This window comes from Adiantum capillus-veneris, chromosome 22 (genome assembly GCF_014529385.1).
Source record: "Adiantum capillus-veneris isolate H3 chromosome 22, ASM1452938v2, whole genome shotgun sequence".
Lineage (NCBI taxonomy): Eukaryota > Viridiplantae > Streptophyta > Polypodiopsida > Polypodiales > Pteridaceae > Adiantum > Adiantum capillus-veneris.
The window spans coordinates 99,293,592-99,312,835 of NC_140952.1; the positions used below are offsets into that span (position 1 = coordinate 99,293,592).

General features: G+C 44.5%; 1 protein-coding gene across 4 annotated transcripts in view; it reads right to left on the bottom strand.

Moving 5' to 3' along the window:
- Positions 1 to 4,066: 4,066 nt before the first annotated feature.
- LOC147429898 (uncharacterized) overlaps positions 4,067 to 19,244 on the bottom strand; it is a 47,297-nt gene continuing 32,119 nt past the window's right edge. For all 4 annotated transcript variants that reach the window (XM_086496093.1, XM_086496094.1, XM_086496092.1 and 1 more), the window contains 3 exons: positions 6,294 to 6,794; positions 5,541 to 6,168; positions 4,067 to 4,733 (listed from right to left, as the gene is read on the bottom strand). In XM_086496093.1, the coding sequence (XP_086352219.1) occupies positions 4,361 to 4,733; positions 5,541 to 6,168; positions 6,294 to 6,794 (1,502 nt within the window). In that variant the 3' untranslated portion in view covers positions 4,067 to 4,360. The remainder of the gene's footprint in view (positions 4,734 to 5,540; positions 6,169 to 6,293; positions 6,795 to 19,244) is intronic.

The window sequence follows — 19,244 nt, forward strand, 5'->3', positions numbered from 1 at the left end:
CACTAAAAGCCCATTCTGCATCAACATCAACATCACAGTCTCCTTTGACAAAAGACTCAACAATGGCTGCATTTGTAGTGGAACCATCATCTGCAGTGGAACCACTTTCTTTCTTCTTAGCCTCTTTGGCCTTCAACTTAGGACACTGCTTGATCAAGTGATCATTAGCTTTACAATAATCGCAACGCATCTTCTTTTTGCCCTTATCACCAGAATTTCCAGATGAATTGCTGCCAGCAGAAGCATTAGAAACATAAGTTTTGCCACTCGTAGCAGAGCAGCACAACCATAAGAAGTGGCTGCATTGCTGTTACCACCCTTTCTTTGAGAAGCAATAAAAGCCTATTCAATTGCACACTGCCTAGTCCTGTTTTTTCTGGAAAGTGACTCTTGAAATAGCAATGTGCATAATGCATCAAACTTGAAACTTCAGGATTTCCTTGGGTCATAAGTCTCCAAGTACTAGCAAAAGTCTGGTAAGAATCTGGTAAGGCATCAAGAACAATCTGCACAAGGGAACTGTCTGAAATGACTTCACCTGCATAAATAAGTTGCTCATTGATATACTTGACACCAGCAAGGAAAGTGTCCATATCATCTTCCTTATGCATAATCTTTGACTCCAGCTCTTTACGCAGCAAAGCAATTTTAGCCTCATTGCGGCTTGTATAAGGACCTGCTAGAGTATCCCAAGCCTGTTTTGCAGATTTTACTGAACGGATGTGAGGAACAATGGTGCGCTTCACAAACAACGCAATCAATGCATGAGCCTGCGCATCCTTAACATCCCAACGAGATTGTTCTGCCGTAGGCAAAACAACTCTAACAACTGCAATCCTTGCAGCAAGACCTGCAACATCCTCAACATCGCCTGCATCCTTAGAACCAGGACGTACATCAATGCCCTTCACAATATTCCAGACGCCCTTTGACACAAGAACATGTTGCATCATGTAAGCCCACATAGGGTAATTGTCCACATCTAACCTGTCCTCAGATGCACTTTGTAGTCTACTTATAAGCAAAGTAGGTTCTTGGTCTTTGCAACATGGCAACTGTTAGGGCACGCTTTGGTGCATTTGTAACGTACATCTACTATCACCAATCTCATGTAGGCTAAACCTACCACTGCGTTATAGCTTCCTTGCTAGCCTTTGACAAACCAACATACTCAAGCTTTTGTGTGGTAGATTGAGATATGCAATCTTGCAAAAAAAAAATCACCATGAAAATTCACCACAATCGAATGTTAAAACATAGCCTATGGATGTTCTATTGTCCACAAGCATAGTTTGCATTTGTGTACCATGTACACATGCTTCTTTGTCCCCGGAATGCACAATTCCTTCATTGCATTCAAGTATTTCATTGCATCTGTCGATGCCTCCCAATGCTTCTTGCCTACATTTTCCTCAAGTTTAATAAGGACTCCCACTATAATGAAATGTTAGCACAAGTCCTAATCATGTCGTTCATAGAAAAGAACTAATAGTGGATGCCTAAGGAATCTTGAACACCTCACACCTTTCCATAAATCACTTTTACATTCCTAAAATCCCTCAAGGATTGTTTGATCCTCACCAATTCGCAAAATAATGGGATACCGAAGAGCTCGGCTAGCTAGATGTAGAAATAAGCACAATGATAAAGACAACAAAGCCTCAAGCGCCAACCATATGATTGATGGTCCATGCCCCTATATCTTCCTACAATCCTCTCAACGAGCAATCCATACCAATTTTACAATTGATGATACAAGATGGGATGCATAAATCTATGAAAAAACTAAGTTGACTCCCCCATAGACCATATAAAGATGTTATTAGAGGACCCTCCAAAAAATTATGGCATGCTCATAAGGCTGGTAAAAAGATGAAAGGCCCTCAAGCAAATTTAGCGGGCCCGTCAACCAACCCCTACATTGAAGAAACACCTTCTGACTTGAAGTAGCTTGTGAAAAGGGTTGCAAATGGCAACATTCTCCTCCTTCTAATTGTATATTTAGAATTTTCACAATTGGATGAAGTTATAGCCCTCCCCATGTTGATGGAAAATAATTAAGAATTTGATAAAGGAAGCATGAAATGTCTTTCATGGCATGGGCACACAGAGTTTGTTAGTTCACTGAATGAGGTTAGTTAAAGACATTAGGATTGACATGAGGAGGGAAAAGCTATGCTTTAAAACAATAGTGAACTATTTCAAAAAATAGCCAAGGGCCTTTGAGTTGAGAGTAGGCCTCAAGAAATGGGATGACAAATGATACAATATTGACTCCTTTCTAAAGAATAGACACATAGGCCCCTGAATGGAGAGAACTCTTAAAGAAAGGAGAGGATATTAAATGACACAAATAACACTGTTCCTTAGAATGGAGTGGGCTTGATAGGTGCTCTGAAGAACATTTAATATCTAAAAATGTCCTCTTTAAAAAATGTTTGAGGTCACACATGATTCTAAGAAGACTCACAAAGAATCAAAATACTTATTCCCTTTTCAACCCTCTCAATGCAGACAATGGAAGGACCAAAGGCAGTGAAGCATATGTATTTACATGCTAGGAATGCAAGGCCATCAACCTATACTTGTCCAATGGGCTATAGTTCGATCTTTCAAAAAACCACTCTCTAGTTGAAGTATGACAATGTTGTCTAGCAAGCATATTCTTGAGGCTTGAAGATTTGAGGTTGTCATTAGGCTTTATTAGACTTTCGATGATTACAAAAGCTAGTGCAGTGATATCAAGAATTTCGTAGCTCGCACTAATTTTAAGGTTGGTAGGTGTTGATAAATGGAAACTTATGTTTTAACAAATATGTGGTGTATACAACTAACTCTTCTTTGGTTAACTGTTCACCATGGTTTGTGGTAAGGTACTGAACTAGGAGGTACATAGAAAGTCTTGACTTTTGAAGTGCAAACAAGTAAACCTACCTTCACCAAGTAACTTTCATGAAAGGATATAGTCCTGAGTGACTCCGATGCTTGTCTTTCATTTTAGGAACATTTGCTAGTTAACAATATGTAAACGTAGAAAGCCTAATTTTGAGACTTATTTGTGTTGCAAGCTCAATATTCAAAATAGAGCCGTTGATCCAATTGTGCAAGCACAAGAATTTTCTTATGAAGCTGGCACGTCCCTAAGAAGATCAAATGAGCATCATGGTCTGGTCACCTTAGTGGACCATATGTTCATTACTGAGGCCCTCAAGGCTATGTTTTGTAAGGATTCTTACATAGCTTGTTATATATTTTGTGACTTATAAACGTGGCATTATGTTTAGAGCACATATCCCTTTGTCCACATCTTAAGTAAACTTTGAGAGAACTTCTTAAGTAATAACACAAGAGGTTCGTCCCCAAAGAGTTGGCCCAATGGTAAGGCTTTGGCCTCTCAATCTACCAGTTGTGGGTTCAAATCCCAGTCACACTCTAGAGGGACACCTTCTGCTCACCTGGTGTTCGCGTTGCTAGGGCTCTTGCCTTGACACTCGAGTGCATCCCCATCCTTGGGTGGGTCACCCGAGGAGAAGGTTCCTAGCTGATTGCTACAACTTCTCTCCATTGTTCCCAGCATCTGGTACCTCGATATAGGTGGCCATGGTGATGCCTACGTGTGGCTCTTGCCCGGTGGTACGCAACCCTTGCCCGACCATGTAACATGGCTAACATTTGAAAGGGATAAGCACCTCCCCTTGTGGGCCCTCTGGTGTGTCGAGAAAAAAATAAAAAAATGCAAAGAGGTTCTAGTGATTCAAAGTAGAAGTTTTGGTTTTCTAAAACAAGCCTTAGAGAAGAAGAGAGTTAGGTATGCATTTGATGAAATTTAATGTCCTACCTCCCCGGGGGGGGGGGGGGGGGGGGGGGGGGGGGGGGGGGGGGGGGGGGGGGGGGGGGGGGGGTGGCAATTGCAATCGTCTTTTGTTTGTCTAAAGGTCCCTTCATTTCATAGCCATACATTATCTGGTTTTCTTTTCATTCTATTATGTTTAAAAATATTCTATTGTTCCACTCGTTATGGTGATACTTGAACTATATGTGAGTTATTAAAAATATTGACACCAACTTGAAGAAGCCTCCTTTACTAGAAAGGCAATCAAGAGGCAACTCCTGGTCACCACCTCATACAACTCATCTTTGGTTGTGGGCAAGATTTGAACTTGGGCACTTGAATAAGAGAACTCCACAACAAGGCAAAGAGAGAGAGAGAGAGAGAGAGAGAGAGAGAGAGAGATTCCCTTTGTGGCTCTTTTTTATTTTTTTTCCCTTTCAGATTATATGGCTGCAGGGATTTTCATTATTATACATTATAATATTGGTACACTCTCTTGGTGGGCTTCCGTTGATATCATGTACTAAGTCACTTGTTGAGCTTTCCTTGGAAAAACCTTGCAAAGCTTCCTGCTGCACCTTTCAATTTCCCTTTCTTTTGGGTTACTGATTCTTCTTCTAGGTCTTCAGTTTCCATGCATGGCTCTTTTGGAGATTGGGGATTTCTGTGCTTTTGTGCATCAGTCTGTGATTTTGAGGAGAACCTGGGAACTCTCAAGAAACTACCTCCTCTTTCATTAGGCGAGTTGGGATCGCTTTTTGGAGAGGCTGTTGCTTGATTTCTGATTGATAGGCGCCGGACCATCTTCATGTTGCTGCCTTTGCGCTTGCGCTCAACATCATCAGCCAGATGATACGTCGATTGAGTACTCTCTGGCCCATTGTCTCTGGCTTGCCTTAGCCTGCGAGGTCAAAAACATCACCATTTTCTTAGCTTATAATGCAAACCCTCATTGCTTCCAGGTCTGGACCATCATATATTTTACTCTCTGATGATGTTTTGGAAACATACTCAATAGTTAGTGCTTCCAAGAACATAATGCATAGGTAAACGACAAGCAATTTCTGTTCATATCTTCTTTCATTTCATGCCTAAACCGGATAATCTGCACTATGGTCGTGCTGACTAAACCAGCAAATCTAATGCAAGCAACAACTTCCTTAAGCAATAGTTTGTTCTTGGTGCAAAAGAACTAGTTCATGTCTATCACTGCATGTGTCACAATGGACCTAAATTGTGGTTGAGACCTCAAATTCCTTTTCAGCAGAAAGATTGTTGTTCTCTTGAGGTCCATGAAACTTAATCACCACCTTAGGTTTAAGTCATGGAGAGGACCTACTAGAGAAAACATGCACCCACACAAACAACAAATTACCACTACGTTACGCCCTCATTGGCTTGTCTAATGCAGGCTTTGAAAATGGTTGTCCCCATTCTACCTTAGCCGACCAACTAGCCCATCTGGCTGCGATATCTCCGTTTTCTTAGCTCATTAACAAACAACAAGCCACAATGCTCAAATCTACCAGGTAGCACAACGAAGTGCAGGCTCCAAAATTAACGAGGAGACAGGTTCATCTCCAAGACTCCTGCTGCTTCTCTAAGCAACTAGTATGTATGTTAACTACCTGAACATAAAGCGTTAATGTACTTGAAACGATTCCAGCTCTTTGCTAGATTTTGATGCCTTCACATCCTTGAAAATTACCTGCTTCTGTTGTGCTGCCCATTAGCTTCAAAAGAATTGGGAGACATCGCCTGCGACTCTGCAATTATCCTCTCGTCTTCATTGTTAACATCTTCAAAGAATTTATCCTGTACGTAGTCATTTGTGCCTGCTAATATATGATTATGATGCTGCCCATGTGTCCTGTGACTCGCAGCCGTACCTCCTGACTTTGGCAATAATCCTCGAGAATCCTGTGCTTTTGTCTCATGCATAACACTCTGATGGCTTAAATTTTTCCGAGTGGAGGCTCCATAGCATTGGTTCTGAGGTGAAGGTGACGCAATAGCAGGAAAACTTTCTACCGTATGGGACTGATGTGCTGAGGTAGGCTTGCTAATGCTTTCTAGAGCTCTCCTCTCATAGCCCTGATGAGTAGCAGCTTCAGGATGGATATGGACATGCTTGCCAAATTCGCCTTCATCTCGACTTATGCACACTTGTGTTGCCCTTGCTGGTCCTCCCTCAGCTGGAAGAGAAGCAAGGCTTGTTTTTATCTCCACTGGGAATCCCAGAACCACCTCAAAAAGATGGGTGATATTTTTCTGCAACCGCTCGCAGCTGGACTTGTGAGTAGGATTGTGAACTTCCAAGTGCACAGTAGCATCAACTGCAATAAAGAAGATTATAAGGGAATTCTTGCCAAAATTTTAGAAAATACCTCTGTACTGCAATTTAAAGATGCATTTCACAATTCAAAAGCTGAAGTGGACAAAGCAGGCAATGCAATCATACCTTCAGTGATGGAAATGGATGTAAGCTTGACACTAGAGTAAAGCAAATGGTGAAGAGGAAGAGATCGACACTTTTCCATGACCTTTGACCAAATATCATCCAGTTTTGTGGGGCTCAATCGCTGCTCATTGTTGGAGTCCTTACATGAGATGTCCAGAAGATCATCCTCAAGACGAGATTTTTCTGACCCATGGTATGAAGGCTCATGCAATGCTTCAGCCTCCATAAACCCTTGCTCATAATGGTATGCCGTGCGTCTTTCTGCAGACCTAAGTTCAAAATCATTGGTCTCATTTTCCCCTAAATCATCCAGTCCAACGGGGCTCTGTGTTACGCTTGTTCCTGCACAAGATACAGAGAACATGCACATTCGATCTGGTCCAAGCTGTAGAAGGGCAGCTGTCAACCAAGTAGTCCGATCATTAGAGACTCTAAGCTGCTTTTCAGCCTCTGCAAGGATTTTCATTGCTGTGCGAAGCCGCTCCAGTCTTTCTTCAGAGACTGATTTGGAACAACAAGAACAGTGTAAGCATGGCAGTGCCACAAGGTGGAAAGGTATGTAGTGTTTGGTACGTAAGGCATGAGTATTGAATGGTTTGAGTTATTAGGTACGTAAAATTTGTATGCTTTTTTTTTAAAGCCTACATTATAGAATAGTCTTTAGAGATTTGTGGTTGATTCATAAGTAAAACTCCATTAATGTTAAAACTCCAAACCAAGACTACCATAAAATATAAAGTTTGAGGCTTTTTAAAATTGAACAATATTGTAGACCACTCCAGACATCCAACCTGAAATAATTAGAGTTAAAGAAAAGATAAAAAGCTTCAATTGACCCTAAACTGTTACATACAGTAATGAACTCCAAACATTTTTAGATTACACAATGGATGTTAGACAAGACTCTATACAATCATTTTGAAACTACAGAAAACAATGAACACTACAATCAATCCTGAAGAGTGAAAAGTAGCTCAAATGACAAGAGACATAAATCATAATCTGATCAAAATGACAAAATACATAAAAACATGATACATCCAATGATCACAAACAACACCATACAAGATCACAAATTGCAAAATAATTCTTGATGTGAAGTTATTACTCAAGAGCCAAATGACAGCCTCCTATATTTACAAGTCTATTAGGTCTATTCTATAAGACCTTCCTTGATGGTTATTTTCTAAGCTTCCAAGAGTGATTAATGATCAAATACATGCATGGTAATTTTTTCAATGCCTGCATATAGGGTGCAGTTTGTACATACAAATCCATGTACTGTGCGTTCCGTATGGTATGAGCGATGTACGTATCCTACCTTGCAATATCAGGAAAGCCACACAAACAAAGCAAGTTGCTGTCTTGAGCTGCATCTTTGTATGTGCATATGGGGGGGGGGGGGGGGGGGGGGGGGGTGGGTGTCAAGTAACATTATTGACAACGGTTTCACCACCCAAAAAAAAAGTGAGACCATGGTTCACAACATAATAAGATTAATGTCTTTGATAGGGCTAAATCTTTGAAATCTCTAGCCAATGTACCTGACACATAGAACAACCTCATAATGAGAGCCAAGGCTCAATATGATTCAAAAATTTATCCAAATTAGATATTACATATAGGAAATTTTAGGATCTCGTTTCAATGCATGTTTGAACACAGAATCATCGATTTTTTTTTTCTCTTTGTCAGAGTACATGATGCTATAAGATAAAACATAGTTCACCAGATTTTTGGAGAAGACATTGCATTATAATACATGAAAAAAAACCTCCACCAATAGAGCGATAGGAGCTAGATGCTTCTGCTTCACAAACGACTTGGTGGCCCTACTCGGCCACAGAAAGTGTCTCTGTGGTTGTTTCTTTCATATGAAAAGTAGTGTGATGTGGCTAGAAAGGCCCTTAAAAAATAGACGGTTACATGGTCGCCTCCTCGAGCAGACTTGGTATAATTTTATATTCCTTGCGTAGAGTCTTAAGGAGAACGGCTACCTTGTCATCTTCGTCTATTTGAGCATTAATGTAAACCACTGGGTACAAACACTCTTGAGCCTATTGACTAAGCTTTCCATCTTCTCTCCATCCTCTATTGTTGAGTCCATACATCTTGAGGAGATTTTCTAGTTCTTTTCCTTAGTGCACCAAAGAGATTTGGTAATGAAAGAGTCGTTTTCAGATAAGGTGAGGATTATCCCCAAGGCTTGCTCAACCTTGGCTTGCATTTGGGTTGTAGTGGCACAAGTAGTCAGGGAATCACCTTCTCATGAGAGCGGCACGAAGGATGACTCTGATGGTAGGTGTGTGCTGACCTACTTGGCAGATAGGGCCTTATCCTCAACTAAAATCACACAGAAACTGCTCCCAATCTCTGTATGATGTGGCCAGAACTTAGAGAGAAGATGAGGTAACCTCAATATCACTGCAAGTCTTTTCCCCCATAGCAAAAAGATCCATGCAAAAGCTCTATTCCAATCCAGAGTGTTAGTCCCTTCTCGGATCCATCTTGCACACATGGCACGACACAAGCCATACTCATGCATTAACGAGCGTAGAGAGCAGACATTAGGCTCACTTCCTAGCCATAGAGCCTGAGACAGAGTTACACTACACATGCCACTGCCCAGTTTACTATGAGATACAAGGCCGCTTTCACTATCTATTCAGAGAGGGCTTTGGACCACTCTCTGGTATGAGGACCAGAGATGTCTGGGTCTCTTTTTGCTCGAGCTGCGCAGACACAGAGAGAGCCTGATGAGAGGCAAGGCTAGCCAATCTCAAAGACGGATCACAGACTTTTTTAGAGTGGACTCTGGGCAGCCAGAGGAGCAGCTACAACAACAGAGCTCACATGAGAGGCACATTGATCAATTGAGCGACCGAGCTATGGAGATCTAGACGCCCACGACTACGGAGGACTACATAGCATCGACGGAGGCTGCATCAGAGGATTCGGATCACTTTGGCCCGACATGCACGACGCCCGGTCAGACTATTGACCATGGGGGAGATTGATGAGATCCGCCAACGACCGATGATGGATCTCCTATGATTTAGCTCTTTTGAGGATTGAACACCCTGCTCATCTTGTATCAACTCTCACCCATTATATTCCCACACGTACAACCACATTATGTTGTATTAGCCCCCACTCACTACTTTCACCCCCCTACTCATATCCTACACGATTCTAGCTAGCCGCTTAGTCCACATCTAGCAGTTAAGATTTAAGTTTTTCACTTTACTTCATTTTTTTGTACCCAAACATTGTATTAGATCCACCAAGATTGTATCAGTTTGGTCTCATAGGTCATTTTGGCCTTTTGAAGACGTTTAATATAACATTTCCTCTCTCTCTCTCTCTCTCTCTCTCTCTCTCTCTCTCTCTCTCTCTCTCTCTCTCTCTCTCTCTCTCTCTCTCTCTCTCTCTCGTTACAGCCCCAATCATCCCCCTCGCGCAAGCTCTGCACCCCGCCCCCCCTCTCTCGCGGCCTGACCAGACCCTGCGCTAAGGAGGTAAGGAGACCAGCCCTCGACGGGGCGCCCAGCTGAATAAGGGGCGCGATGGCTCAAGAGCCCGCAGCCCGCTGTTTTCCTGCGTATGGACCCGAAGGCCTCCATGTCATCACCTCGAACACGCAGGTTCGTTAACCCTTGCTTATGCCCCTGCGCTCCCGCTACCCCGCGCACTGCCCCCGCTCCCTCTCTATCGGCCCCCCCCCCCCCCCCCCCCCCCCCCCCCCCCCCTATCGCCTATCGCGCTGCCCTGTCTCTATCGCACCCCCCCTTTTTTAATAATTTTTTAACCTACCTTTACATTTTTACATTTTTACTCTATCGCCTATCGCTGCTTCTCTCTCTCTCTCTCTCTCTCTCTCTCTCTCTCTCTCTCTCTCTCTCTCTCTCTCTCTCTCTCTTTGGTCGAGGGACGAGCTGGCTCAGGGCGAGGGCGAGCAGTCGCGTTGCCAACCTGCTGGACGAGGGACGAGGGGGCGAGCTCTCTCTCTGTTGGACGAGGGTCCGCTGAACCTGATCAAGGACGAGCTGCTAGGCTTGGGCAAGCTGCTGGTCCTGTGTCAGGAGGGCGGGATGAGACCAGCCTGCCAGGGCTAGGGGCGAGGAGTCAGCCAGGACGAGGGCGAGTACTTGGTGACTAGGGCGAGGCCAACCAGGGCGGAGGCGAGACCTCCGCTGATGGACCAACCAATCAAGGATGGTGATGCAAGTGGCTTCACCACCCCACAAAAAATGAAAGCGACTTTCAAGCAGAGGAACAGAGATAGTATACTCTCGCCAAGCTCACTGCGAGCAGGGAAAACCGTCAGAGTCCAAGATGATTTAATGATGGAAAGGGTTCAAGTGATGATTAAATCTGAGCTCAGCTTTATGAGAGATGACATCAGGAAAGAGATGTACGCAAACGCAGATAGTTATAAGAATTCTATGTATGCAGATATGAGGAAAGAATTAGATAAAGCGATGCTTGGTAGGCATGATGAGATGTATTTATCTGTGAAAGGGGAGATGCAGGCTCTAATGTGTGCAGAAGTGAATGTAATGGAATGTATTATGCAGAAAAAGTTGGATGAGGCAATTACAAGCTTTGAATCTTGGAAAACCAATATGGAAAAATGCATGAAGGAAAAAGATGCAGTGATTGCAGAGCTTAAAGGGGAACTTGTAGCTTGCAAAATTATGCCCAAAACGGAAGGGGGAAATAAAACCTCGATGTTAAAGGAGCTCGAAGATATTAAGGAGCAGGTGAAAACTCTGCGCGAAGGAGAAGAACAAAACTCGAAAGAGGCTTCCTCATGGGCGGAGCGCCTTGTTAAAACACAGGAGAAAGTTGATGAAGCAAAAAAATGGATCGAAGGTGCAAAGAAAGGGAAGGCCCGGATGCCAGAAGCCGCACAAACTTCTACCATCATCAATATGACCATTGAGGAGGAACAGACGAGGAGGACTAGAGCCCTCCATGTGCGTATTACTGGTATCAAAGACACAAAAAATGTAGAAGACGAAGTGAAGAAACTCTTGCAGTGCATGGGCATCCCGGAACCTATGCACACAGGTGCTTGGAGAGTAGGAAAGAAGGGAGTGGATGAGAAGGGAAACGTCAAAGAGAAAGCACTTATTTTGCGTTTCCCGAGTTTCGAAACAAGAAAGGAATTCTTGAAGAAGAGACGAGCACTTAAGAAAACTGGAATATTTATGGGGGATGACCTTACTTTAGCACAAATAGCACATATGCAAGAGTTGATGCCAGAGATCAAGGCAGCAAGGGAGAAGGGAAAAATTGCCTTTTACAGAGGAGGGAAAGTAGTGGTTTTGGAAAAATGCACAGCATGACAGTGCGAGACATATGGGACCACACTCCGGATGGCGGCATGGAATTGTAATGGATCATATAGGCTGGATGTGGGTGCCTTTGAAGATAGCTTCAGAGATAGAGACATTGTCTTTTACTCGGAGACACATCAAAAATCTGGACAGTTGATGCCAAGTGTGACTGGCTATTTATGGGAGACAGCTTGTCGGCCAGACGCTAGATCCCAACATGGAAGTCGAGGTTCAGGAGGGGTAGCAGTCTTATTCAAGGAAGAGTTGCAGCCGCTATTACAGATTGTCCGGAGAGATGACCAGGCGAGATACATGTGGGTGAGACTGAGAGCTGAGACAGGCAGATTCTTATACATTGCTATATGTTACTTTCCCCCTAGCACATCAGTCTATACCTCACCTAGAGGGCAATCCCCTTTCTCTATACTTGATGATGACATATGGGAGTTCTCTAGAGATGGAGATATCATTCTCTTGGGAGACTTTAATGCCAGGACGGCCAACTCCCAAACGGTATTTTATGATACCTCGGAGGAGATGCTTAGAGAGATGGATATATCGGAGATGGGACTTGACAGACACTCACAGGATAAAGAGCACACAGAGTATGGGAGATATCTCATGGAGATGACAACTACGCATGGTCTGGCCATACTTAATGGTCTAGAGATTTTTCCTTCGTCTGGGGGATTCACATGCTTTCCACACAGACATGGGGCCAGTACAGTGGACTATGTCATGACTTCACCGAGCTTCATCTCTCATATTCAAGATCTCAGTGTGGGCCCTAGGCCTGTTGGAGTAGCAGTGGACCATGTTCTCCTGACTTTTTCAGTCTCTTTCCAGTCTAGTGTCTCTCAGACACCACGGAGGATTGCACACACACAGTATACTTTTACACCAGAGACGGATTCAGTTTATGTGGAAGAGATTTACAGACGGATGGGGGCAGCCGAGCTGTATATACAGTGGAGGAGGTGGATCACACTTTATTGACGGAGATCTTGCATGGGGCAGCAGCAGAGGCATACCCACACACTCAACCAGATCAGAGAAGACGTTCTGGGAACATGCCTCATAATAGTTGGTATGATGAGGAGTGCAGAGAGATGAGAGTTCAGATTCAGAGCGAGCTTATACTTGGAGTCATTACATATAGACAGTCTCGGATTGCCCTTCGGTGTTTAGTGCGACGGAAGAAGCGGGCCTTTTTAGCCCAGATGGAACGTGATTTGTATCAGCTCTTTTTGAGCCGAGATTCAAGTGAGGCCTGGCGTCTCTTCGATGAGCACTCACCTCCTCCAGTGATTACCTCTCCCGAGATTTGGGGTCAATATGCAACATCATTATATACAGTACCTGGGCAACCACCATTACCAGACCCTCTAGAGCCATGTCCAGCCACTAGTACCTTCTTTACCACTGAGATGGTGAAGAACGCCATTGACAGGATGAGGACTAGGAGAGCATATGATCATGATGGTTTGGTGGCAGAGCACTTGATACATGCTAGAGATTTACTGTCAGAGGTTCTTGCGCGGTTGTTTAACCGTGTCATGTGTGAGGGACTACCCGAGTCCTGGAGATTATCTACTATTGTACCTCTTTTCAAGGCACGGGACCCCACGGTACCAGGGAACTACCGTACTATTATGATAGGGCACACATTGGCACGGCGGTATGCATCCATTCTTGAACAGCAATTGAGTAAATGGGCAGAAAATGAGGGCATACGAGCAGCAGGGCAGGCTGGATTCAGGAGGGGTTTCTCCACTTTGGACCATATTCTTACACTCAGAGCCATTATTGAGGAGGGTCGAGCACATGGGAGACGGATGTATTGTTGCTTTGTGGACTTCCGCAAGGCATTTGACACAGTGCCGAGGGCCAGATTGATGCACAGGCTACTGAAGTTGGGAGTACCCACAGAGATCATATGGGGGATCATGGCTTTATACGGCTCAGTGACTGGCCAAGTACACACTCTTGAGGGGATTTCTGACATTGTTCATTCCACTATTGGAGTGAAACAGGGGTATCCTTTGTCCCCTACACTTTTTGGTATGTATGTAGATGAGGTCTCTAACTACATTGACAGAGAGGGTGATAGAGGCGCTCAGCTGGCAGGGACATGGATCCCTTTATTATTATATGCTGATGATATTGTGTTAATGTCAGAGTCGCTAGAGGGCATGCAAAGACATTTGGATGCATTGCACAACTTTGCAGAGGATAGTGGACTGTCTGTGAACCTTGGTAAAACCAAGGTTATGGTGTTTAACACCACACCACAGTGGGTCAAGAGATCGGCACCTACACTCGTATATGACCAGGACACTGTGGAGTACACAGATGAATATACATATCTGGGGGTGGTATTCACGGGACCGAGGTTTACCCTGAGGAGAGCAGCAGAGACTAGACTATCCAGAGCCTATGCGGCATTAGGAGGGCTAGAGAGGATGTGTTCGCAGGTTCAGTTTCAAGAACCACAAACAAAACTATGGCTCTTTGATACTTTGGTTGCTTCAGCTATGCTTTATGGGGTCCAAGTTTGGGGACCATCTGTGAATCATGACAGTTGGAGGAACATGGAGAGACCCTTGGTATTTATGATATCCCGGATGATTAGAGCCAAGGCCTCTGTACCACATGCGATTATTCGAGCGGAGGTAGCCACCCCTCCTATAGAGATTGAGGCTCTTACCAGATCAGTGTCCTTTATGCACAGTCTATGGGATACACATAGAGGTAGATATACTAGACTGGCTCTTGAGTCCTCTAGACAGTTAGCGATGCAGGGAGATGCATCATGTTGGTATGCACACATGACCTCATGGTTTCAGAGGCATGGTCTCAGCATGGATAGATTGCCTCCCTTTCAGTATTCCCTGGATGCACCCTCCCTGCCAGTCACACGGATGGAGATCACTAGACTCATTCGTCAGGATCTTATACAGTTGGACACCAGGAGGACATGGGTAGAGCCAATACAGGAGTTGGGCACGAAGATGGCTTTCTACAAAGAGCACCTTCTCCAACTTTCAGGGGATGGGTTTGTGACTCGTCCGAACTACATGGACACTCATTTATCTCATGGTCTGCGATGTGCTATTGGTCAAATTCGCACATCCTCACACCAACTGGAGATTGAGACGGGTAGATTCAGAGGGATACCACCAGAGTCTAGGATATGTCAACTATGCGGCAGAGAGCCAGAGACAGAGCTACACTACATATGCCACTGCACTATGTATTATGATATACGAGGGCGCTTCCATTGCTTATTCAGGGAGGGTTTTGGACCCCTAGATAGAGTCATGAGGTATCAGGAGCAGAGATGCCTTGGCTTATATCTACTTGAGCTACACCGACATAGAGACAGTCTGTTGGGGAGACATGGAGTACGACAGTCGCAGAGACAGATCACAGATTTCTTTGGATCGAGGGAGCCAAGAGACCAACCACCAGCATAGGGTTGTACCCGCATTCATACCAGAGGCACCCTCATTGACTGGGCGATTGAGCTCGGGAGATCGAGACGACCACGACCGAGACACAGGAGTGCACTACATCGACGGAGACTCCAACAGAGGATCAGAGGCATTCTAGCACGACACCCAGATTGTCATTGAGGGCCTATTCTACATTTTCACATTTCACATTTCAGTTTTCATTTTTACTTTCAGTACTTTTTGTACTTGTACTTCAGACATTGTATTAGATTCACCACTTTGTATCTGATGGTCTCATAGGTCATTTTGGCCTTTTGAAGACGTTAATATATCATTTCATTTCTCTCTCTCTCTCTCTCTCTCTCTCTCTTTCTCTCTCTCTCTCTCTCTCTACCCCATAACCCAAAAAAAAAAAACACCCTAACAAGAGGAAGGCTCATTGACATGGAAACCCCCTTTTGGGATGACCCCTCATAAATAACAAGACCACCCAAATATGAAAAGGGAAAAGAGGGCAACATGGGTTTCTTTCACAGCCATACACATAATTTTTTGAAAGATGCTCCTAACTGACAATCCCCCCTCTCTTTGCAAGTAAATGCCCCACTCCTCTTGACCGACTCCTCTCTTGGAGGAAAAAGTGAAGTGAAGAGCACCAAGTGAAGAGCACCTATATAAGGTGACTACTTTTCCAAGACTCTCCACCTAGGAGTTGTACACCTCTTACTTGCTGCCAAGAACATCATCACCTACACTCACTCTTAAATGGACCCCTCTAACCAGGTTTATGTCACTTATTCTTCTATTTGTTTGTTTTAGATGGACATCTATAACATGTAGAAGTATCTCATGACACCTGCCTTCCACATGATAGACTAACAATTTCTTGTTTTTTTGTGGGTGATGGTGGCAGGTAACAGGATACCCGTTTATCTAATACACTTGCATGGAAGCATAAGGACCCTCCATTTGCTCTCAACCATGGCATTTCTTGTAAATTTATTGCTTGGATTAATCCAAATGGATATTGCAAATCTTTGTTTTTCTCTCTCTCCTCTCACTGCGGCGTAATATGGCTAGCAAGGTGAAAAATGTCTCATCACCTACTCTCTCTAGTGGGACTCCTAGTTACTAGGAGCCTCCACCTATGATTTGTTAGCTCCAAACATGTTTTTTGCCTCATGAGCTATATTTACCATATTTTTTGGAGGCTTTGTTTGCTTATCTCACTGTGTGCCCCTCTCAACTTTTTTATGGGTTCTGTAACTGACTTGGCAGCCGAGAAGAATGGCCTCCTTTATGAAGGACCTCTAGTACACCTTCCACCCAAGGACTAGGGGAGAATAAGGACACAACCATCAAGGGACCCTACTAAGGACCCGAAATTTGAAGGTACTGGACACTAGAGAACCTTTACACGTGGGTGGATGGCAAGCACATGGGCCTCATCTATCACCCTCTGGATCGGTACAGCGCACTAGGTACCCCCTATTCTACCTAGCACTTTATTTCTTGGGGCTTAGTGAAGCTCGGCGTAGTTACAATCTGCCTACTCCGAAGTTAGAGCACTCTTGCTAATACCAAGCAAATCACATACTGCCAACTAGGAGGCCAACGCTAATCTCACAAAACTGCCTGCTGGGACTCTTGGAGGCTGTGCAGTTATCCTGCTAATCTACAAAGGTCCCTCACAGGACCCTTCCTGTGCACATTGATCATGCCCCATCTTTACAACCCGTCAGTCCCTATTAGCGGATCTTTACCCTTTACCGCACAGTCGATGTTCTGATGCAACCCTGCTGTGCACATTGATCGTGCCCCAAACTCTACACGACAGCAAGGCAGCAGTATTCGGATGCCCTGGCCCTTCACAAGGCAATGATCAGCAAAAAAGCTATGTATTTTTATTACAGTGAGTAGTCATATTGATGCTATACTTGTGGTTAAGCTAATCGTAAGGGATGAACGGGCTGTTTTATGACTGTAACTCTAAAGATACAAGCTAATCTTATGGATTGAACATGCGTCTTTACCTGGCTATTATCTTGAAAAAACTGTGGGTAAATTTCCTGTAGGAACAGACCATGTGGGGAGATGTGACCTGGGAGCAATCTAAACAGGCTGTTATTGCCTGATATAGTCTGAAGTTAATGATCGTGTGTGCACAGACTGTGTGCTGAATTGCTATCTTAAGCAATCTAAACGTCCTGTAGAAACAGGCCGATTGGGGAATGAACTGCCTGGCTGTACTCTGAACAGAGCATAACCATCTGACGTTAATATGAAATTACTGAATGCACAGGCCGATGGGAAAAATACCACTTGCCGGACTGCACTCTATTTATTTGCTAATACATGGCTGAGATGTTACCTTCTATAATCTTAACAGTGCATGCCCTGATCCATCACAAAGCGCTTGTCAGAAAAGTAGCTATGGGTCTTTATTGCAATGAAGCAGTCATAATGATGCTGCATTTTTAGCTAAGTTAATCTCAAGGGTTGAGCGGGCCGTTTATGGGGTGAGCGGGCCGTTTATCGGATATCTTGCCATAAATCTGATGGTTCAACTTTTCAGCACTACACTGCAAGATCAGCCCCTAGCGTCGCAGATCCTCGCCGCACCGTTGGATCAGCTAGCGTTTTCAGATTCAGCCCACTGTCCGCAGATTTCAGCATCTGCGTTTTTAGTGCATCGTCGTCGCGTCGTCGCCATCGCCATCCTCGCCGACACAGTGTCAGAATTCAGCAATTAGCAGATTTGCAGAATTCAGCCCCTAGCGTTTTCAGATTTCAGCCCGTCCTCGTCGTCGTCATCATTGTCGTCGACAAGTCCATTGCATCTAGACCATTGTACCAGATTTGTGCAATCAACAACATAGACCTCTCTCGCCAACAGAGAGGGGGGCCCTTGGAGGAGGGTTTGACAACTGTCTGGTGTCGTATTCTCGTATTCTTCTCTCTCTCTCTCTCTCTCTCTCTCTCTCTCTCTCTCTCTCTCTCTCTCAGCACCTTCATTCACAGTGTTATTCACTTTGTTTGTGATCATTTGCACTCTCTCACTAAAGGAACGGAAGGCTCTCCCTTCCGTAAGTAAAAGGAACCCTTGAGCACAGTTTGGAGCACTCATCTTGAGCAAAGTTCAACATTCACTTCCATTGTACCTTACATTGATATCAGAGCTTTGGCAGTGTTCTGTATCACTCAAGGAAAGAACCACAAGAAATTTTTTGCTTGTTGCGGTCGCACGTAACCCAAGTCCACTTGGGCGTGTTGATTCCTAATCATGTTTTTGAAGAGTGATAGGTGACCCAAGAAAGAAGGGCTTGTCCGGCCTCCCCTTGTTCCTCTTTTCACTCATTGAGAGCGGACCGTGCACTTAGTGGCCGGCCAATCGACTTGAGGTGGGAAAAAGCAACCGTGGTGTGAGCGCAAGGCCGCCACGCCTGCAGGGAAGAGTCGAGCTAGGGTAAGAGAAAAGCCTTCTCTAACAACGATTGCAAGCTAAAGAAAGACATCAAGAACCTCAAGGACTCAAGAACCTCAAGAACCCAAGAACCCAAGTTCCTTGTGAACTTAAGTACCCAAGATCTCAGTGTATGGTCATCACCCGAAGCGGAATGGATATTTTGCATAGAGGTGGCGAAGAAGAATTTTCCCCACCAGGAGGTTTTCCCGACCCTCCCCCTTCCCCATCTACGCCAAGGGTTACATCAAATCCTATGGAGGCTTTGGTCAAGACGTTGATGGACATGATTCAACAACAAGAGGTGCAACACGCCGCCTTGGATCACGAGCGTGATCAAGCGCGCTTAGCGGCCGAAGAAAGAAAGGCAGTCTTGGATCGCAAGCGCGAAGAAAGAAAGGCACCCTTGAATTGCGAGTGCGAAGAAAGAAAAGCAGACTTGGATCGCGAGCGCGAAGAAAGACGAGCAGCCTTGGAGCTAGAGCGTGAGGTGCAGAGAGATCAACACGTGCTACAAGTACTCACCTCGAAGCGCGAGCCGGTCAAAGATGTTGGTAGTTCATCAAGTAAGCACAAGCCGAGATTCGGACTCCAACAACCCCATCACTGAGAAGTTGACATTCAGTAACTATGACGGTAAGATGGATGCTACTATTTTTCATTCTTGGTTGCATCAATTTAATGCTTACTT